This window comes from Chiloscyllium plagiosum, unplaced genomic scaffold (assembly GCF_037043375.1).
Source record: "Chiloscyllium plagiosum isolate Xiang-an unplaced genomic scaffold, Cpla_swu_hap1 HiC_scaffold_1, whole genome shotgun sequence".
Taxonomy (NCBI): Eukaryota; Metazoa; Chordata; class Chondrichthyes; order Orectolobiformes; family Hemiscylliidae; genus Chiloscyllium; species Chiloscyllium plagiosum.
The window spans coordinates 180,729,210-180,752,690 of NW_028270139.1; the positions used below are offsets into that span (position 1 = coordinate 180,729,210).

The window sequence follows — 23,481 nt, forward strand, 5'->3', positions numbered from 1 at the left end:
CTTCCCTGCTTTGTCAACATTACCTGTCCCTCTCCCCAGCTTTGGGTCATCGAGAATATCCTTCATGATGTGTTTTGGTCTCTCTGAAGCCCACATTCATTCCTCTAAACTCAAGTGAGTATAGAGCATAGAACAGTACAGCACATTGTCCGAGTGACTTCAGTCTCTCTTTGGAGTTGAGTTCTAACACCCTGGAACCAGCCTGGGAAACCCTCACTGCACTTCCCCGAGAACGAGAACATCCTTCCTCAGAAAAGGAGACCAAAACTACACATCATATTTCTGGTGTGGTCTCAAAAAATCCCTGTATACTTGCCATAAGATATCCTTATACGCAAACACAAGCTCAGACTATACCCAGATAAACACAGGCTCAAAGTACACAACTGAACACCTCAGTAATCTCCAAGTATCACTGAACCTACAGGGGTCATATTCCCATTCCCCGTCCAGCCCCGTCCTGGGGAATGAAAACAAGTCTCCCACCCAATCGGGAACAGTCTGAAATACGTCTGGAGCAGATGCCAATTGTTGCCGAGCGCTCAGCACCTGTGTCACGGCATTGTTCAACATACCTGGGCAATCTCCAGGTACTGTAAGACTAAACCATCAATGTCAGATCCCTGCCTGGAAATCTGTAGGAGTTCCTCCACAGCAGACTTCTCTACAGGGTCAGAATTAGAAACAGCAGTCAGTAAGATGCCAGGGCAGATGTTTCACTGCCTGAAGACAAAACAACCTGGTTCGATGTCAACAGCTTGTGCAGCAGTAATCACAGCACAGCCTCCAGCAGCTGCAGGGCACTGCGTTCACACAGAGACCAATAGCAGCAGCAACTGGCTGCAACACGGCAACACGGGAATACACAGAAACATGGAAACACGGCAACACGGGAATACACAGAAACATGGAAACACGGCAACACGGGAATACACAGAAACATGGAAACACGGGAACATGGAATCACAGAAACATGGAAACACGGGAACATAGCATCAGAGTAACATGGAAACACGGGAACATGGAATCACAGAAACATGGAAACACGGGAACATGGAATCACAGAAACATGGAAACACGGGAACATAGCATCAGAGTAACATGGAAACACGGGAACATGGAATCACAGAAACATGGAAACACGGGAACATGGAATCACAGAAACATGGAAACACGGGAACATAGCATCAGAGTAACATGGAAACACGGGAACACGGAAACACAGGGATGTGGAAACACAGGGACACGGAAACACAGGGACACGGAAACACAGGGACACGGAAACACAGGGACATGGAAACACTGGGACACGGAAACACAGGGACACGGAAACACAGGGACACGGAAACACAGGGACATGGAAACACGGGAACATAGCATCAGAGTAACATGGAAACACAGGGACACGGAAACACAGGGACACGGAAACACTGGGACATGGAAACACTGGGACATGGAAACACGGGAACATGGAAACACAGGGACACGGAAACACGGGAACATGGAAACACAGGGACACGGAAACACTGGGACACGGAAACACTGGGACACGGAAACACAGGGACGTGGAAACACAGGGACATGGAAACACTGGGACACGGAAACACAGGGACACGGAAACACAGGGACATGGAAACACGGGAACATAGCATCAGAGTAACATGGAAACACAGGGACACGGAAACACTGGGACACGGAAACACTGGGACACGGAAACACTGGGACATGGAAACACGGGAACATGGAAACACAGGGACACGGAAACACGGGAACATGGAAACACTGGGACACGGAAACACTGGGACACGGAAACACAGGGACACGGAAACACAGGGACACGGAAACACAGGGACACGGAAACACAGGGACGTGGAAACACAGGGACACGGAAACACTGGGACACGGAAACACAGGGACATGGAAACACAGGAACACGGAAACACAGGGACACGGAAACACAGGGACACGGAAACACAGGGACACGGAAACACAGGGGAGAGGCCATTCTAGACTTGGTGCTCGGCAATGAGCCGGGGCAGGTATCAGATCTTGTGGTGGGAGAGCATTTTGGTGATAGTGACCACAACTGCCTCACATTCTACATAGCTATGGAGAAGGAGAGGATTAGGCAAAATGGGAGGATATTTAATTGGGGAAGAGGAAACTATGATGCGATTAGACATGAGTTAGGAAGCATGGATTGGGAGCAATTGTTCCATGGTAAAGGCACTATAGACATGTGGAGACTGTTTAAGGAACAGTTGTTGCAAGTGATGAATAAATATGTCCCTCTGAGACAGGCAAGAAGTGGTAAGATAAAGGAACCTTGGATGACGAGAGCAGTGGAGCTTCTCGTCAAAAGGAAAAAGGTAGCTTACAGAAGGTGGAGGAAGCTAGGGTCGAGCTCAGCTCTACAGGATTACAGGCAGGCGAGGAAGGAGCTTAAAAATGGTCTGAGGAGAGCCAGGAGGGGGCACGAGAAAGGCTTGGCAGAACGGATTAGGGAGAACACAAAGGCATTTTACACTAATGTGAGGAATAAGAGAATGGTCAAAGAAAGAGTAGGCCCGATCAGGGACAGCATAGGGAATTTGTGTGTGGAGTCTGAGGAGGTAGGGGAAGTCCTAAATGAGTTTTTTGCTTCTATCTTTATGAAAGAAACAAACGTTGTAGTGAATGAAACCTTTGAAGAGCAGGTGTGCATCTTGGAATGGATAGAGATAGAGGAAGCTGATGTGCTGAAAATTTTGTCAAACATTAAGATTGACAAGTCGCCAGGCCCGGACCAGATCTGTCCTCGGCTGCTTTGGGAAACGAGAAATGCAATTGCTTCGCCACTTGCGAAGATCTTTTCATCCTCGCTCTCCACTGGAGTCGTACCTGAGGACTGGAGAGAGGCAAATGTAATTCCTCTCTTCAAGAAAGGAAATAGGGAAATCCCCGGCAATTACAGACCAGTCAGTCTCACGTCTGTCGTCTGCAAGGCGTTAGAAAGGATTCTGAGGGATAGGATTTATGACCATCTGGAAGAGCATGGCTTGATTAAATGCAGCCAACACGGCTTTGTGAGGGGCAGGTCATGCCTCACAAACCTTATCGAGTTCTTGGAGGATGTGACTAGAAACGTTGATGAGGGTCGAGCTGTGGATGTGGTGTATATGGACTTCAGCAAGGCATTTGATAAGGTTCCCCATGGTAGGCTCATTCAGAAGGTCAGGAGGAATGGGATACAGGGGACCTTAGCTGTCTGGATACAGAATTGGCTGGCCAATAGAAGACAGCGAGTGGTAGTAGAAGGAAAGTATTCTGCCTGGAAGTCAGTGGTGAGTGGTGTTCCACAGGGCTCTGTCCTTGGGCCTCTACTCTTTGTAATTTTTATTAATGACTTGGATGAGGAGATTGAAGGATGGGTCAGCAAGTTTGCAGACGACACAAAGGTTGGAGCTGTCGTTGACAGTATAGAGGACTGTTGTAAGCTGCAGCAGGACATTGACAGGATGCAGAGATGGGCTGAGAGGTGGCAGATGGAGTTCAACCTGGATAAATGCGAGGTGATGCATTTTGGAAGGTCGAATATGAAAGTTGAGTACAGGATTAAGGATAGGATTCTTGGTAGTGTGGAGGAACAGAGGGATCTTGGGGTGCAGGTACATAGATCCCTTAAAATGGCCACCCAAGTGGACAGGGTTGTTAAGAAAGCATATGGTGTTTTGGCTTTCATTAACAGGGGGGTTGAGTTTAAGAGTCGTGAGATCTTGTTGCAGCTCTATAAAACTTTGGTTCGACCGCACTTGGAATACTGCGTCCAGTTCTGGTCGCCCTATTATAGGAAAGATGTGGATGCTTTGGAGAGGGTTCAGAGGAGGTTTACCAGGATGCTGCCTGGACTGGAGGGCTTATCTTAGGAAGAGAGGTTGACTGAGCTCGGACTTCTTTCATTGGAAAAAAGAAGGAAGAGAGGGGACCTCATTGAGGTATACAAGACACAGGGACATCCTAATCTGACGTCGTCCCATTTGCCAAATGTGTCCCGAATCTCTTTAAATCCTTCCTCTTCAGCCATCCAGATGCCTTTTCAATGTTTCCTCTGGCAGCTCATTCCATATACTCGTCACTTTTCTCAACAGCAGTGGGAGTGAGGACCAAGGGGCTGATGGGATGGTAAATCACTGATTTAAAAACTGACCTCGTGAATAGGCAGTGTACACGCTGAGCAGGAGTAGACACGGGAGTGCTGGGGAAGTGAGCTTATATACTTGGGTGGTTGCGTTACCCGAAACACAACTCGGGTAGTGTCTCCCACCCATCCTCATCCTCGAACCAAAACAAAGGTTCTGTTATTAACATTTCTTTTCAACAGTCTCTTTAGAATAGTGGGAATGGTGGAATGTTCCTCCTGCAGAATGTGGGAGGTAAGAGTCACCACTAGTATCCCTGCTGACTGCATCTGCGGGAAGTGCACCCAACGCCAGCTCCTCGAAAACCGCGTTAAGGAACTGGAGCTAGAGCTGGATGAACTGCGGATCATTCGGGAGGCAGATGGGGTTATTGAGAGGAGTTACAGAGAGGTAGTCACTCCTCAGGTACAAGAAAAAGGCAGATGGGTTACAGTCAGGGGATGGAAAGGGAACCGGCAGGCAGTGCAGGGATCCCCTGTGGCCATTCTCCTCAACAATAAGTATACCGTTTTGGATACTGATCCGGGAGAAGACCTACCAGGGGAAAGCTATAGTGGCCAGGTCTCTGGAACTGAGCCTGGCTCTGTGGCTCAGAAGGGAAGGGGGGGAGAATAGAAAATCGCTCGTGGTAGAAGCACTAGTTTGAGGAATGGACAGGAGGGCTGTTGTCACGAACAGGACTCCTGGAAGGTATGTTACCTCCCAGGTGCCAGGGTCTGGGATGTCTCTGATCGAAACTACAAGATCCTGAAGGAGGAGGGTGAGCAGCCAGAAGTCGTAGTGCACACTGGTACCAATGACATAGCTAGGAAAGGGATGAGGATCTAAAATGTGATTTCAGGGAGTAAGGTTGGAAGCTAAAAAGCAGGATGAGCAGAGTAGTAATCTCAGGATTACTACCAATACCATGTGTTAGTGAGGCGAGGAACAGGGAGCGAGTGCAGCTAAACACATGGCTACAGGGCTGGTGCAGGAGGGAGGGCTTCAGACACGTAGACCATTGGGATACCTTCTGGGGAAGGTGAGTCCCAGACAGGAAGGGCGGGTTGCACCTGAACTGGAGGGGCACCGATGTCCTGGCTGGGAGATTTGTGAGAGCACTTCAGGAGGGTTTAAACTAGGTTGGCAGGGGGACGGGAATCAAAGCTACAGATCAGAGAGGATAGTTGTTGAATGGTAGAAATAGAATGCAGAGAGTCTGTCAGGAAGGATACACAGTTGATAGAGCAAAGGGATGGGTTAAAGTGAGTCTGTTTCAATGCAAGGAGTATCAGAAATAAGAGTGATGAATGTAGAACATGGATCAATACTTGAGACAATGATATTGTGGCCATAACAGAGACATGGGTTTCTCAGGGGCAGGAATGGTTGCTGGATATTCCAGGGTTTAGGTCTTTTAAAAAGAACAGAGAGGTGCGGGAGGGGGTAAAAGAGGAGGGGGTGGGGTAGCATTGTTAATTAGAGAGTGCATCACAACTGCAGAATGGCAGGTTGTTGAGGAGGGTTTGCCGACTGAGTCAGTCTGGGTGGGTCAGAAACAGGAAAGGAGCAGGAGCAGGAGCAGGAGCAGTCACTTTATTGAGTGTTTTCTATTGACCCCCAATAGCAGAAGAGATGAGGTGACAGAGGGTTAAGGTAAATATGGCCTCGCTCCTCAATTTACTATCATCCATGGGCTTGTCCAATAGTTGCTTAAATGTCCCTAATGTCTCTGACAATAATACCACCACTGGCAGTGCATCCCATGCACCCACGACTCTCTGTGTAAAGAACCAACCTCTGACATCTCCTCGATACCGTTCTCCAATCACCTTAAAATTATGACCCCTTGTGACAGCCATTTCCACCCTGGGTAACAGTCTCTGACTATCTACTCTATCGATGCCTCTCATTACCTTTGTACACCTCTACCAAATCACCTCTCTTCCTTCTCTCCAATGGGAAATAGATCCCTCAACCTTTCTTCATAAGACACACCCTCCAATCCAGGCAGCATCCTGGGAAGTCTCCTCTGCACCTTCTCTAAACCTTCCAGATCCCTCCTATAATGAGGTGACCAGAACTGAACACAATATTCCAAGTGTGGTCTAACCAGGGCTCTATAGAGCTATAACATAACCTGGCGGCTCCTAAACTCAATCCCCCTGCTAATGAAAGCCAAAATACCATATGCCTTCTTAACAACCCTGTCAACTTGGGTGGCAACTTTGAGGGATCTATGGACGTGGACCCCAAGATCCCTCTGTTCCTCCACACTGCCAAGAATCGTGTCTTTAACCCTGTAATCTGCATTCAAATTCGACTTTCCAAAATGAATCACTTTGCGTTTATCCAGGTTGAACTCCATCTGCCACTTCTCAGCCCAGCTCTGAATCCTGTCAATGTCTTGTTGTAGCCTGCAACTACCCTCGACACTATCTACAACACCACCGACCTTTGTGTCATCGGCAAATTTACTAACCCATCTTTACATTTCTTCATCCAAGTCATTTATAAAAACTACAAAGAACAGAGCCCTGCGGGACCCCACTCAACACTGACCTCCAAGTGGAATACTTTCCATCCACTACCACTTGCTGTCTTCTTTCGGCCAGACAGCCAGATTTCCCTGTATCCCACGCCTCCTAACTTTCTGAATGGATTTACCATGGGCTCACATGCTTTACTGAAATTCATATACACCACATCCACTGCTCAACCTTTGGCAACTTGTCTCGTCACGTCCTCAAAGAACTTAATAAGGCTTGTGAGGCATGACCTGCCTCTCACAAAGCCATGCTGGCTATCTTTAATCAAACTATGTTTTTCTGAATAGTCATAAATCCTATCTCTCAGAATCCTTTCTAGTACTTTGCTGACCACAGAAGTAAGACTGACTGGTCTGTAATTCCCAGGGAATTCCCTATTCCCTTTCTTGAACAGAGGAACAACATTCACCTCCCTCTAATCATCTGGTACTACTCCCGTGGAGAGTGAGGATGCAAAGATCATCGCCAGAGGCCCAGCAATCTCATTCCTCGCTTCCCGCAGTAACCTTGGATATCTCTGGTCTGGCCCTGGGGATGTATCTATCTTGATGCTTCCCAGAATTTCCAGCACATCCACTTCCTCAATATCGATCTTTTCAAGCCCATTAACCCAGTCCACAGTGTTCTCACTATCAACAAGGTCTCTCTCTCTAGTGAATACTGAAGCTAAAATCTCATTTAGGGCCTCCCCTTCCTCTTCAGACTCCAGGCACAGGTTCTCTCCGCTATCCCTGATCAGCCCAACACTCTCTCTGATCATTCTCTTATTCCTCACATACACGTAGAACGCCTTTGGGTTTTCCCTAATCCTTCCCACCAAGGCGTTCTCATGCCCCCTCCTAACTCTCCTCAGCCCAGTTTTGAGTTCTTTCCTAGCTACCCTAAAGCTGTGCCAGATCCTTGCTTCCTCAGCCTTAAGAAAGCTTCCTTCTTCCTCTTGATGAGAAGCTCCTCTGCTCCTGTCATCCAAGGCTCCTTCACCTTACCATTCCTTGCCTGACTCAGTGGGACAAAGTTATCCAACATTCCCAACAAGGAATCCTTAAACAGCCTCCATGTTTTTGTTGTGCATTTCCCCGGGGGGCGGGGAATGGAATGGTTACCTCACAATCTGTGGACAAGTATTTGAAATGTCATCACATTCCAAGGAATGGGCCTTGTGCTAGAAACTGGGACTAGTATAGATGGGCTGAAGGGACTGGCTGTTAATGCTGACCTGTGCAGAGAGGGTGTGATGAGGAAGAGTCCGTTTTCACTGGGACAGAGTGTAACAGAATGACTCAGTATTTACCTGTCAATGCGACAAGGCCACACAAACACAGACGGTCTGCAAATGCTATCAGTTCCATTGTATCCACGTGGTGATTCAATCCCAGCTGGCCAGTGTATAGGAAATCCAGAACTGCTCGCAGGCAGCTACTGCTGCAATCAGGAACAGGGACCTGAGACAGTAGATAAGCAATCATCATTATCCCTGGCAACAAAGACACTCTGCCCCATAACAAACAGCAGTATGACAGCATACACCACAACAGTCACACCTCCTTCACACAGTCATCCACTCCTAACTCAGGTAGAGCTGGTGAGACACAGACTCTCCCCCACCACCTCACCACCCCAAACCCCCTCACCATCCTGATTTGGAAATATATCTCCATTCATTCACTGTCACCTGATCACCTGGATTACCCTCCCTCAAGGCACTGTGGGTCTACCTGCAGTGCATGTGCTCTGAGTTGACCCACAATATCCTGTGGGAGGGAATTCCAGGATTATGACCCAGTGATAGTGAAAGAACGGCAATATATTTTCAAGTCAGGATGGTGAGGGGCTTGGAGGGGGGTAGTATTCCCATTTTCTTTCTAGATGGAAGTGGCTGTGGGTTTGGCAGGTGCTGCCCGAGGATAACCTCTCCAGTCTCCTCTCTAACAGCTGTACTGGTTTGGATACTGTTGGGTGAGTTGGGGAGGACAGCTTCTCAGGGGAAAATAGACCTTTGGCTCCACAACTGGCTCTGCTATAAAACAGAATTTGGCAAAGTCCAAGTGAACGATAGTGATAGGGGACTCTCTTGTCAGGGGCACAGACAAGCATTTCAGCAGCTGTGAGTGAGTGTGTCACCTCCCTTGGACCAGGATCAAGGATGTCTCAGAGCGTTGCAGCCAGTATATTGGTACCAATGACACAGGAGGAGAAAGGGATGAGGTGCTGAAAAGTGAATATAAGGAATTAGGCAGGAGGTTAAAAAATCAGGACCTTGACGGTACAAAACCCTGGATTACTGTCGAGCCACCTGCTAGTGAGAGTAGGAACAGTACCGAGGAGCTGGTGACATGGACAGGGATTCACACTTTTGCATCATTGGAATCTCTTCTGGGAGAGAGTGAGGAGTGCAGACGCTGGAGATCAGAGTCAAGAGTGTGTGTGACAGCAGGTCAGGCAGCATCCGAGGAGCAGGAGAATCGACGTTTTGGGCATGATTCCTGATGAAGGATTTCTGCCCAAAATGTTGATTCCCCTGCTCCTCGGATGCTGCCTGATTTCTTCTGGGGCAAAGGGACAGGTTGTACCTGAACTGGAGGGGGGGACCGATATTGTGGTGGGGAAATTAGCTAGAGCTATTCGGGATGGAACTCTAAACAATAGTGAGACAAGACAGAAGGATAAGGCTAGTACAGAAGTTAGAGAGAGTGACATTTTTGATCTCAGCAGTACTTAGAGACGATATTCCTGAGGGTTTGTTCACTGACTCTATCTGGGTCGAGCTGAGATAAGCAGCATCCGAGGAGCAGGAGAGACCCTGTTTCAGATTAGGACCTTCATCAGGTGATCTCTCCTTCTCCTCAGATGCTGCCTGACCTACTGTACGTTTTCCAGTGCTATACTTTATTGAATCTGCAGCCATCACTTTCTCCAGCATCGTACAATACTCAGCCGGAGATTGAGGAGCAAATACCTAGTGAGAGTGCGGATAGCTGCAAGAATAACAGGGTTATAATAGGAAGGGAGTTTAACTTGTTAAGGCTTTGGATGGAGAGTAATTTGTTCAGTGTGTTCAGGAAGAATTTCTCATGCAGTAAGTAGATGACCCGACCAGAGAAGAGGCAAAACCTGACCTCCTGCTGAGAAACAAGGTATGACAAGTGATGGAGGTGTGAGGGGGGGGGGGGGAGCACGATGGGACCAGTGACTAAAATTTCATTAGTTTTAAAATAGTTATGGAAAAGGATAGATTTGGTCCACAAGTTAAATTTCTAAATTGGGGCAAGGCCAATTTTGATGGTCTTAGACAAGAACATTCAAAAGTGGATTGGGGAAGGCTGTTTGCAGGCAAAGGGGTGTCTGATAAGTGGGAGGCTTTCAAAAGTGAGTTAATGAAGGTTCAGGGCCAGCATGTTCTTGTCAGAATGGCAAGGCTGGCAGGTGTAGGGAAATCTGGATGACGGGAGTTATTGAGGCCCTAGTCAAGAAAAAGGAGGCACATGACATATATAGACAGCTGGGATCCAATGAATTCCTTGAGGAGTATACAGGGTGTCAGAGTACACAGAAATCAGGTGGGCTAAAAAAGGACATGAGATGGCTTTATGAGGTGGAAAAGCACAGTGAGTCAGAGGAGCAGGAGAGTCGACATTTCAAGCATATGCCCTTCATCGGGAAAGAGGCTTGTGAGCCGAGGGGGCTGGGAGATAAATGAAAGGGAAGTGAGGTGGGGGGGAAGGTAGCTGGGAATGTGATAGGCAGGTGGAGGTGGGGGTGAAGGTGATAGCTCGGAGTACAGGGTAGAGCGGATAGATGGGAAGGATGATGGACAGGTAGGACAGTGCTGAGTTGGAAGGTTGGATCTGGGATAAGGTGGGGGAGGGGAGATGAGGAATCCACATTGATGCCGTGTGGTTGGAGGGTCCCAAGGCAGAAGATGAGGCGTTCCTCCTCCAGGCGTCTGGTGGCTTGGAGTAGGCCCAGGACCTGCATGTCCTTGGCGGAGTCGGGGGGTGGAGGGGAAGGAAGTTAAAGTGTTCAGCCACGGGGCAGTGGGGTTATTTAGGTGTGTCCCAGAAATGTTCTGTGAAATGTTTGGCAATTAGCATCCTATCTCCCCAGTGTAGAGGGGAGCACATTGACAGCAAGGGACACCGTAGATGACGTGTGTAGAAGGACAGGTAAATCTCTGTCAGATATGGAAGGGTCCTTTGGGGTCTTGGATGGAGGTGGGGGGAAGGAGGTGTGAGCGCAGGTTTTGCATGTCTTGCAGTGGCAGAGGAAGATGCCAGGAGGGGAGGGTAGGTTGGTTGGGGGCGTGGAACTAACAAGGGAGTTGCAGAGGGAATAGTCTCTGCGGAATGCAATTGGGGTAGGGAGGGGAATATATTCCTGGTGTGGGGTCTGACTGTAGGTGGCAGAAATGATGGTGGATGATGCGATGTATCCAGAGGTTGGTGGGGTGGAAGGTGAGGAGCAGAGAGATTCTGTCTTTGATACGATTGGAGGGGTGGGGCTCAAGGTTGGAGGTGTGGGAAATGGAAGAGATGTGCTGGAGAGCATCGCTGTTCACACGGGAGGGGAAATTGTGACCTTTGAAGAAGGAGACTAACTGAGATGTTCTGTGGTGGAACCGGTCCTCCTGGGAGCAGATACGGCGGAGGCGGAGGAATTGGGAATACGGGATAGTGTTTTCACAGGAGTCAGAGTGGGAGGAGGTGTAATCCAGGTAGCTGTGGGGAGTCTGTGGGTTTGTAGTAGATGTGCATGTTGAGTCAGTCGCTGGGAATGGAGATGGAGAGGTCCAGGAAGGGGAGGAGGTGTCAGAGATGGTCCAGGTAAATTTAAGGTCAGGGTGGAATGTGTTGGTGAAGTTGATGAATTGCTCAACCTCCTCGCGGGAGCACGAGGTGGCGCCAATGCAGTCATCAATGTAGCGGAGGAAGAGGTGGGGAGTGGTGCCGGTGTAATTACGGAAGATCAACTGTTCTACGTAGCCGACAAAGAGACAGGCATAGCTGGGGCCCATACGTGTGCCCATAGCTACCCCTTTGGTCTGGAGGAAGTGGGAGGATTCAAAGGAGAAATTGTTAAGGGTGAGGACCAGTTCAGCCAAACGAATGAGCGTGTCGGTGGAAGGGTACTGTTGGGAACGTCTGGAGAGGAAAAAACGGAGGGCTTGGAGGCCCTGGTCATGGCGGATGGAGGTGTAGAGTGATTGGATATCCATGGTGAAGATGAGGCGTTGGGGGCCAGGGAAACGGAAGTTTTGGAGGAGGTGGAGGGCGTGGGTGGTGTCTCGAATGTTTGTGGGGAGTTCCTGGACTAGGGGGGATAGGACAGTGTCGAGGTAGGTAGAGATAAGTTCAGTGGGGCAGGAGCAGACTGAGACAATGGGTCGGCCAGGGTGGTCAGGCTTGTGGATCTTGGGAAGGAGGTAGAACTGGGTGGTGTTGGAGGCTGTTGGTGGGTGGGAGATCCCCTGAGGTGATGAGCTTATGTACAGTCTGGGAGATGTTGGTTTGGTGATGGGAGGTGAGGTTGTGATCAAAGGGGGAGTAGGAGGTGGTGTCTGTGATTTGGCGCCTGGCTTCAGCGGTGCAGAGGTCAGTGCTCCAAACTACCACTGGGCCTCCTTTATCCGCGGGTTTGATGGTGAGGTTGGGGTTGGAGCAGAGGGATTGGAGGGCTGCGCGTTGTGAGGGTGAGAGGGGGGTGGACAGTTTGAGGTCGTCAATGTCATGGCGGCAGCGAGAAATGAAGAGGACGAGGGCTGGTAAACTCACTGGAGTGTAGAAGAATGAGAGGTGACCTCACTGAAATATGCAGGATTCTGAAGGGGCTTGACAAGGATGCCCCCTCGAACACGCTGATGTTATCATCCTAGGAAAAAGACTTTCACTGTCTACCCTATCTAATCCTCTGATCATCTTGTATGTCTCTATCAAATCCCCCCTTAACCTTCTTCTCTCCAATGAGAACAGACACAAATCTCTCAGCCTTTCCTCATAAGACCTTCCCTCCAGACCAGGCAACATCCTGGTAAATCTCCTCTGCACCTTTTCCAATGCTTCCATGTCCTTCCCGAAATATGGTGACCAAAACTGTACACAATATTCCAAGTGCGGCCGCACCAGTATTTTGTATAGTTGCAGCATGATATTGCGGTTCCGGAACTCAATCCCTCTCCCAATGAAACCTAACACACCGTATGCCTCTTTAACAGCACTATCCACCTGGGTGGCAACTTTCAGGGATCTATGTACATGGACTCCAAGATCCCTCTGCGCATCCACACTACCAAGAATCTTTCCATCGACCCAGTACTCTGCCTTCCTGTTATTCTTCCCAAAGCGCGTCACCTCACATTTAGCTGCATTGATTTCCATTTGCCACCTCTCAGCCCAATTCTGCAGTTTATCCAAGTCCCCCTGCAACCTGTAACATTCTTCCAAACTGCCCACCACTCCACCGACTTTAGCGTCGTCTGCAAATTTACTAATCCATCCACCTATGCCTGCGTCCAAGTCATTTAAAGAAATGACAAACAGCAGTGGTCCCAAAACAGACCCTTGTGGCACACCACCAGTAACCGGACTCCAGGCTGAATATTTTCCATCAACCACCACTCGCTGCCTTCTCTCAGAAAGCCAGGTTCTAATCCAAACTGCTAAATCACCCTCAATCCCATGCCTCTGCATTTTCTCCAACAGCCTACCATGTGGAACATTATTGAAGACTTTACTGAAGTCCATGTATACCACATCAATTGCCCTACCCTCATCTACATGCTTGCTCACCTTCTCAAAAAACTCAATGGGGTTTATGAGACACGACCTGCCCTTGACGAAACCATGTTGACTATCAGAAATCAAACTGTTGCTTGCTAGATGATTATAAATCTTATCTCTTATAATCCTTTCCAAAACCTTTCCTACAATGTCCCGGCCTCCACTGCGCTCCGTGGCAATGAATTCCACAGGCCCAACACTCTCTGGCTGAAGAAATGTCTCTGCATTTCTGTTCTGAATTTACCCCCTCTAATTCTAAGGCTGTGCCCACGGGTCCTAGTCTCCTCGCCTAACGGAAACAACTTCCCAGTGTCCACCCTTTCTAAGCCATGTATTATCTTGTAAGTTTCTATTAGATCTCCCCTTAACCTTCTAAACTCCAATGAATACAATCCCAGGATCCTCAGCCGTTCCTCGTATGTTAGACCTACCATTCCAGGGATCATCCGTGTGAATCTCCGCTGGACACGCTCCAGTGCCAGTATGTCCCTCCTGAGGTGTGGGGCCCATAACTGGACACAGTACTCCAAATGGGGCCTAACCAGAGCTTTATAAAGTCTCAGTAGCACATCGCTGCTTTTATATTCCAACCCTCTTGAGATAAATGACAACATTGCATTCGCTTTCTTAATCACGGACTCAACCTCCATGTTTACCTTTAGAGAATCCTCGACTAGCACTCCCAGATCCCTCTGTACTTTGGTTTTATGAATTTTCTCACCGTTTAGAAAGTAGTCCATGCTTGTATTCTTTTTTCCAAAGTGCAAGACCTCGCATTTGCTCACATTGAATTCCATCAGCCATTTCCTGGACCACTCTCTCAAATTGTCCAGATCTTTTTGCAGTCTCTTCACCTCCTCAGTACTACCTGTATCATCGGTGAACTTTGCCAGAATGCTCCCAGTCTCTTCATCCAGATCATTAATATATAAAGTGAACAGCTGCAGCTCCAACACTGAAACCCCGAGGGACACCGCTTGTCACCGGCTGCCATTCCAATAAAGAACGTTTTATCTCAAAAGGTTGGCACAACATCGAGGGCTGAAGGGTCTGTACTGCGCTGTAACGTTCTATGTTCTGTGTACCCCCACCTTCTCAATGGGGCAACTGGGGATGTGAAATACTCACTGGGCCTGTACTCTCTGGGCCTGTGCTCGCTGGGCCTGTACTCGCTGGGCCTGTACTCGCTGGGCCTGTGCTCGCTGGGCCTGTGCTCGCTGGGCCTGTACTCACTGGGCCTGTACTCTCTGGGCCTGTGCTCGCTGGGCCTGTGCTCGCTGGGCCTGTGCTCGCTGGGCCTGTGCTCGCTGGGCCTGTACTCGCTGGGCCTGTGCTCGCTGGGCCTGTGCTCGCTGGGCCTGTGCTCGCTGGGCCTGTACTCTCTGGGCCTGTGCTCGCTGGGCCTGTGCTCGCTGGGCCTGTGCTCTCTGGGCCTGTACTCTCTGGGCCAGTACTCACTGGGCCTGTACTCTCTGGGCCTGTACTCTCTGGGCCTGTACTCACTGGACCTGTACTCACTGGGCTTGTACTCTTTGGGCTTGTACTCACTGGGCCTGTACTCTCTGGGCCTGTACTCACTGGGCCTGTACTCACTGGGCCTGTACTCACTGGGCTTGTACTCTCTGGGCCTGTACTCTCTGGGCCTGTACTCGCTGGGCCTGTGCTCGCTGGGCCTGTGCTCGCTGGGCCTGTGCTCGCTGGGCCTGTGCTCGCTGGGCCTGTACTCTCTGGGCCTGTACTCTCTGGGCCAGTACTCACTGGGCCTGTACTCTCTGGGCCTGTACTCTCTGGGCCTGTACTCACTGGACCTGTACTCACTGGGCTTGTACTCTTTGGGCTTGTACTCACTGGGCCTGTACTCTCTGGGCCTGTACTCACTGGGCCTGTACTCACTGGGCCTGTACTCACTGGGCTTGTACTCTCTGTGCCTGTACTCTCTGGGCCTGTACTCTCTGGGCCTGTACTCTCTGGGCCTGTATTCACTGGGCCTGTACTCTCTGGGCCTGTGCTCGCTGGGCCTGTACTCGCTGGGCCTGTACTCGCTGGGCCTGTACTCGCTGGGCCTGTGCTCGCTGGGCCTGTGCTCGCTGGGCCTGTACTCGCTGGGCCTGTACTCTCTGGGCCTGTACTCGCTGGGCCTGTACTCGCTGGGCCTGTGCTCGCTGGGCCTGTGCTCGCTGGGCCTGTGCTCGCTGGGCCTGTGCTCGCTGGGCCTGTGCTCGCTGGGCCTGTACTCTCTGGGCCTGTACTCTCTGGGCCAGTACTCACTGGGCCTGTACTCTCTGGGCCTGTACTCACTGGACCTGTACTCACTGGGCTTGTACTCTTTGGGCTTGTACTCACTGGGCCTGTACTCTCTGGGCCTGTACTCACTGGGCCTGTACTCACTGGGCCTGTACTCACTGGGCTTGTACTCTCTGGGCCTGTACTCTCTGGGCTTGTACTCTCTGGGCCTGTACTCTCTGGGCCTGTATTCACTGGGCCTGTACTCACTGGGCTTGTACTCACTGGGCCTGTACTCTCTGGGCCTGTACTCTCTGGGCCTGTACTCACTGGGCCTGTACTCACTGGACCTGTACTCACTGGGCTTGTACTCTTTGGGCGTGTACTCACTGGGCCTGTACTCTCTGGGCCTGTACTCACTGGGCCTGTACTCACTGGGCCTGTACTCACTGGGCCTGTACTCACTGGGCCTGTATTCACTGGGCTTGTACTCACTGGGCTTGTACTCACTGGGCCTGTACTCTCTGGGCTTGTACTCTCTGGGCCTGTATTCACTGGGCTTGTACTCACTGGGCTTGTACTCACTGGGCCTGTACTCTCTGGGCCTGTACTCTCTGGGCCTGTACTCACTGGACCTGTACTCACTGGGCTTGTACTCTTTGGGCGTGTACTCACTGGGCCTGTACTCTCTGGGCCTGTACTCACTGGGCCTGTACTCACTGGGCTTGTACTCTCTGGGCCTGTACTCACTGGGCCTGTACTCACTGGGCTTGTACTCACTGGGCCTGTACTCTCTGGGCCTGTACTCTCTGGGCTGTACTCACTGGGCCTGTACTCACTGGGCCTGTACTCACTGGGCCTGTACTCTCTGGGCCTGTACTCACTGGGCCTGTACTCACTGGGCTTGTACTCTCTGGGCCTGTACTCACTGGGCCTGTACTCACTGGGCTTGTACTCACTGGGCCTGTACTCTCTGGGCCTGTACTCTCTGGGCTGTACTCACTGGGCTTGTACTCACTGGGCCTGTACTCTCTGGGCCTGTACTCTCTGGGCCTGTACTCACTGGGTCTGTACTCACTGGGCTTGTACTCTTTGGGCGTGTACTCACTGGGCCTGTACTCACTGGGCTTGTACTCACTGGGCTTGTACTCTTTGGGCCTGTACTCACTGGGCCTGTACTCTCTGGGCCTGTACTCTCTGGGCTTGTACTCTCTGGGCCTGTACTCTCTGGGCTGTACTCACTGGGCTTGTACTCACTGGGCCTGTACTCTCTGGGCCTGTACTCACTGGACCTGTACTCACTGGGCCTGTACTCTCTGGGCTTGTACTCTCTGGGCCTGTACTCTCTGGGCCTGTATTCACTGGGCCTGTACTCACTGGGCTTGTACTCACTGGGCCTGTACTCTCTGGGCCTGTACTCTCTGGGCCTGTACTCACTGGGCCTGTACTCACTGGACCTGTACTCACTGGGCTTGTACTCTTTGGGCGTGTACTCACTGGGCCTGTACTCTCTGGGCCTGTACTCACTGGGCCTGTACTCACTGGGCCTGTACTCACTGGGCCTGTACTCACTGGGCCTGTATTCACTGGGCTTGTACTCACTGGGCTTGTACTCACTGGGCCTGTACTCTCTGGGCTTGTACTCTCTGGGCCTGTACTCTCTGGGCCTGTATTCACTGGGCTTGTACTCACTGGGCTTGTACTCACTGGGCCTGTACTCTCTGGGCCTGTACTCTCTGGGCCTGTACTCTCTGGGCCTGTACTCACTGGACCTGTACTCACTGGGCTTGTACTCTTTGGGCGTGTACTCACTGGGCCTGTACTCTCTGGGCCTGTACTCACTGGGCCTGTACTCTCTGGGCCTGTACTCACTGGGCCTGTACTCACTGGGCTTGTACTCTCTGGGCTGTACTCACTGGGCTTGTACTCACTGGGCCTGTACTCTCTGGGCCTGTACTCTCTGGGCCTGTACTCACTGGGTCTGTACTCACTGGGCTTGTACTCTTTGGGCGTGTACTCACTGGGCCTGTACTCACTGGGCTTGTACTCACTGGGCTTGTACTCTTTGGGCCTGTACTCACTGGGCCTGTACTCTCTGGGCCTGTACTCTCTGGGCTTGTACTCTCTGGGCCTGTACTCTCTGGGCTGTACTCACTGGGCTTGTACTCACTGGGCCTGTACTCTCTGGGCCTGTACTCTCTGGGCCTGTACTCTCTGGGCCTGTACTCTCTGGGCCTGTACTCACTGGGCTTGTACTCTCTGGGCTTGTACTCTCTGGGCCTGTACTCTCTGGGCTGTACTCACTGGGCCTGTACTCTCTGGGCCTGTACTCTCTGGGCCTGTACTCTCTGGGCCTGTATTCACTGGGCTTGTACTCTCTGGGCCTGTACTCACTGGACCTGTACTCACTGGGCTTGTACTCTTTGGGCTTGTACTCACTGGGCCTGTACTCTCTGGGCCTGTACTCTCTGGGCCTGTACTCACTGGGCTTGTACTCTCTGGGCTTGTACTCTCTGGGCCTGTACTCTCTGGGCTGTACTCACTGGGCCTGTACTCTCTGGGCCTGTACTCTCTGGGCCTGTACTCTCTGGGCCTGTATTCACTGGGCCTGTACTCACTGGGCCTGTACTCACTGGGCTTGTACTCTCTGGGCCTGTACTCACTGGGCCTGTACTCACTGGGCTTGTACCCACTGGGCCGGTACCCACTGGGCCTGTACTCATTGGGCCTGTACTCACTGGGCTTGTACTCTTTGGGCCTGTACTCACTGGGCCTGTACTCACTGGGCCTGTACTCACTGGGCCTGTACTCACTGGGCTTGTACTCTCTGGGCCTGTACTCTCTGGGCCTGTACTCTCTGGGCCTGTACTCTCTGGGCCTGTACTCTCTGGGCCTGTACTCACTGGGCTTGTACTCTCTGGGCTTGTACTCTCTGGGCCTGTACTCTCTGAGCTGTACTCACTGGGCCTGTACTCTCTGGGCCTGTACTCTCTGGGCCTGTACTCTCTGGGCCTGTATTCACTGGGCTTGTACTCTCTGGGCCTGTACTCACTGGGCCTGTACTCTCTGGGCCTGTACTCACTGGGCTTGTATTCTCTGGGCCTGTACTCACTGGGCCTGTACTCACTGGGCTTGTACTCACTGGGCCTGTACTCACTGGGCCTGTACTCACTGGGCTTGTACCCACTGGGCCGGTACCCACTGGGCCTGTACTCTTTGGGCCTGTACTCACTGGGCCTGTACTCACTGGGCCTGTACTCACTGGGCCTGTACTCACTGGGCTTGTACTCTCTGGGCCTGTACTCTCTGGGCTTGTACTCTCTGGGCCTGTACTCTCTGGGCCTGTATTCACTGGGCTTGTACTCACTGGGCTTGTACTCACTGGGCCTGTACTCTCTGGGCCTGTACTCACTGGGCCTGTACTCACTGGGCTTGTACTCTCTGGGCCTGTACTCACTGGGCCTGTACTCACTGGGCTTGTACTCTTTGGGCCTGTACTCACTGGGCCTGTACTCTCTGGGCCTGTACTCACTGGGCTTGTACTCTCTGGGCCTGTACTCATTGGGCCTGTACTCACTGAGCCTGTACTCTCTGGGCCTGTACTCTCTGGGCCTGTACTCTCTGGGCCTGTACTCTCTGGGCTTGTAGTCTTTGGGCCTGTACTCACTGGGCCTGTACTCTCTGGGCCTGTATTCACTGGGCCTGTACTCTCTGGGCCTGTACTCTCTGGGCCTGTACTCTCTGGGCTTGTAGTCTTTGGGCCTGTACTCACTGGGCCTGTACTCAATGGGCCTGTACTCACTGGGCCTGTACTCACTGGGCCTGTACTCATTGGGCGTGTACTCACTGGACCTGTACTCACTGGGCCTGTACTCTCTGGGCCTGTACTCACTGGGCTTGTACTCACTGGGCCTGTACTCTCTGGGCCTGTACTCACTGGGCTTGTACTCTCTGGGCCTGTACTCACTGGGCCTGTACTCTCTGGGCCTGTACTCTCTGGGCCTGTACTCTCTGGGCCTGTACTCTCTGGGCTTGTAGTCTTTGGGCCTGTACTCACTGGGCCTGTACTCAATGGACTTGTACTCACTGGGCCTGTACTCACTGGGCCTGTACTCATTGGGCGTGTACTCACTGGACCTGTACTCACTGGGCCTGTACTCACTGGGCCTGTACCCACTGGGCGTGTACTCACTGGGCGTGTACTCACTGGACCTGTACTCACTGGGCCTGTACTCACTGGGCTTGTACTCTTTGGGCCTGTACTCACTGGGCCTGTACTCTCTGGGCCTGTACTCACTGGGCTTGTACTCTCTGGGCCTGTACTCACTGGGCCTGTACTCACTGAGCCTGTACTCTCTGGGCCTGTACTCTCTGGGCCTGTACTCTCTGGGCCTGTACTCTCTGGGCTTGTAGTCTTTGGGCCTGTACTCACTGGGCCTGTACTCTCTGGGCCTGTATTCACTGGGCCTGTACTCTCTGGGCCTGTACTCTCTGGGCCTGTACTCTCTGGGCTTGTAGTCTTTGGGCCTGTACTCACTGGGCCTGTACTCAATGGGCCTGTACTCACTGGGCCTGTCCTCACTGGGCCTGTACTCATTGGGCGTGTACTCACTGGACCTGTACTCACTGGGCCTGTACTCTCTGGGCCTGTACTCACTGGGCCTGTACTCACTGGGCTTGTACTCACTGGGCCTGTACTCTCTGGGCCTGTACTCACTGGGCTTGTACTCTCTGGGCCTGTACTCACTGGGCCTGTACTCAATGGACTTGTACTCACTGGGCCTGTACTCACTGGGCCTGTACTCTCTGGGCCTGTACTCTCTGGGCCTGTACTCTCTGGGCCTGTACTCTCTGGGCTTGTAGTCTTTGGGCCTGTACTCACTGGGCCTGTACTCAATGGACTTGTACTCACTGGGCCTGTACTCACTGGGCCTGTACTCACTGGGCCTGTACTCATTGGGCGTGTACTCACTGGACCTGTACTCACTGGGCCTGTACTCACTGGGCCTGTACCCACTGGGCGTGTACTCACTGGGCGTGTACTCACTGGACCTGTACTCAATGGACTTGTACTCTCTGGGCCTGTACCCACTGGGCTTGTACTCTCTGGGCCTGTACTCTCTGGGCCTGTACTCTCTGGGCTTGTACTCTCTGTGCCTGTACTCACTGGGCCTGTACTCTCTGGGCTTGTACTCTCTGGGTCTGTACTCACTGGGCCTGTACTCTCTGGGCCTGTACTCACTGGGCTTGTACTCTCTGGGCCTGTACTCACTGGGCCTGTACTCTCTGGGCCTGTACTCACTGGGCTTGTACTCACTGGGCCTGTACCCACTGGGCGTGTACTCACTGGGCGTGTACTCACTGGACCTGTACTCACTGGGCCTGTACTCACTGGGCCTGTACCCACTGGGCGTGTACTCATTGGGCGTGTACTCACTGGGCCTGTACCCACTGGGCGTGTACTCACTTGGCCTGTACTCACTGGGCATGTACTCACTGGGCCTGTACTCTCTGGGCCTGTACTCTCTGGGCCTGTACTCTCTGGGCCTGTACTCACTGGGCGTGTACTCTCTGGGCCTGTACTCTCTGGGCCTGTACTCTCTGGGCCTGTACTCTCTGGGCCTGTACTCACTGGGCCTGTACTCTCTGGAATAAAGAAGAATGGGAGGTGACCTAATTGAAAGATTCTTAGAAGACTTCACAGGGCAGCTGCAGTGTGGTTGCTTCCCATTGTGGGAGAAACTTTATTGCTGGAACAGCACATCAGGTCAGGCAGCATCCAGGGAACAGGAGATTCGACGTTTCGGGCACAGGCCCTTCTTCAGGCCCTGAAGAAGGGCCTGTGCCCGAAACGTCGAATCTCCTGTTCCCTGGATGCTGCCTGACCTGCTGTGCTGTTCCAGAATAAAGTTTCAACTTTGATCTCCAGCATCTGCAGACCTCACTTTCTCCTCCCATTGTGGGAGAGTCTTGCACTGGAGAGCACAATCTCAGGAGAAGGGGTCATCCATTTAAGACAGCGGTGAGGAGAAACTTCCTGTCTCAGAGGGGAGTGACTGTGTGGAATTCTTTACCACCGAGGACTGTTGAGGCGAGCTTAGGTTTTTAATCAGTAAGGGAATCAAGGCGTATTGGCAAAAGGTAGGAACGTGTAGTGGAGAATGACCATATCAGCGATGGGCCAAATGGCCAAACTCAGTTTTTACATGTTATGGTCTCATGGTATTCCCTATTCAATCTTTGACCCCTTCCAAGTTTTCTCACATTATCTCAATTGCTCTTACCCACCTTCTTTTCTCTGATCGACTCTTGCCCTTCCTTATTCCAATAGCATCTCTCCCACAGACTGTCTCAATCACACTTTCTTGACGTGTCCGGGTTACTGCCTTCCCCCTTCTCCCCCCACCCTCCTCAGTCTCACTTCTCATTGTGTCCTCTCTTTATGTTGTTCATCCTCCTCCCTATCTTTCAGCAAGCTCGAGGTCATTGCACCCACCATATCCAGAAGGGGCTTGCGATCAGGCGCCAGTGAAACACAGCAGCAATGTCTGACAGTAAGTGTCCTATCCAAGTGCACACTGCGACCCAGGGAGTGGTGCTGTTGCTGCAGCCACCCTGGCAGGATTACTTTCTAACCTTATCGATGTAACTTTCCAGGAATGAACCACGAAACATTGCAGCCATCCAATCACAGCTCGACATCAGGAAGGGTTTGTGGGCGGGGATGATTACATTCTCCACCTCAAAGACAACATCTGCAACAACATAACATCTGTAAGTATCACCTGTAGCACATCGAGACCAACATCAGTCACAACAAAACAGCTGTAACTACACAATATCCGGAAGTATTATACGTGAACACCGATAACAACATCTGTAAATATCACCTGTCCCACACCGATAACAACATCTGTAAATATCACCTGTACCACACCGATAACAACATCTGTAGATATCACCTGTACCACACCGATAACAACATCTGTAAATATCACCTGTACCACACCGATACCAACATCTGTAAATATCACCTGTACCACACCGATACCAACATCTGTAAGTATCACCTGTCCCACACCGATAACAACATCTGTAAATATCACCTGTACCACACCGATAACAACATCTGTAACTATCACCTGTACCACACCGATACCAACATCTGTAAATATCACCTGTACCACACCGATAACAACATCTGTAAATATCACCTGTACCACACCGATACCAACATCTGTAAATATCACCTGTACCACACCGATAACAACATCTGTAAATATCACCTGTCCCACACCGATAACAACATCTGTAAATATCACCTGTACCACACCGATACCAACATCTGTAAATATCACCTGTACCACACCGATACCAACATCTGTAAATATCACCTGTACCACACCGATATCAACATCTGCAAATATCACCTGTACCACACCGATATCAACATCTGCAAATATCACCTGTACCACACCGATAACAACATCTGTAAATATCACCTGTACCACACCGATATCAACATCTGTAAATATCACCTGTACCACACCGATATCAACATCTGTAAATATCACCTGTACCACACCGATAACAACATCTGTAAATATCACCTGTCCCACACCGATAACAACATCTGTAAATATCACCTGTACCACACCGATACCAACATCTGTAAATATCACCTGTACCACACCGATACCAACATCTGTAAATATCACCTGTACCACACCGATATCAACATCTGCAAATATCACCTGTACCACACCGATATCAACATCT

At 51.2% G+C, this 23,481-nt stretch overlaps 1 protein-coding gene across 6 annotated transcripts in view; it reads right to left on the minus strand.

The window, feature by feature from the left end:
* The window catches only part of LOC122543814 (rho-related BTB domain-containing protein 1), a 374,953-nt gene that overhangs the window by 23,182 nt on the left and 328,290 nt on the right, over positions 1 to 23,481 (minus strand). For 4 of the 6 annotated variants that reach the window (XM_087992354.1, XM_087992374.1, XM_087992360.1 and 1 more), the window contains 3 exons: positions 22,339 to 22,457; positions 7,998 to 8,148; positions 576 to 664 (listed from right to left, as the gene is read on the minus strand). In XM_087992354.1, coding sequence (XP_087848480.1) covers positions 576 to 664; positions 7,998 to 8,148; positions 22,339 to 22,457 — 359 coding nt within the window. The remainder of the gene's footprint in view (positions 1 to 575; positions 665 to 7,997; positions 8,149 to 22,338; positions 22,458 to 23,481) is intronic. The other 2 variants (XR_015758733.1, XM_087992368.1) reach the window with 1 other exon arrangement.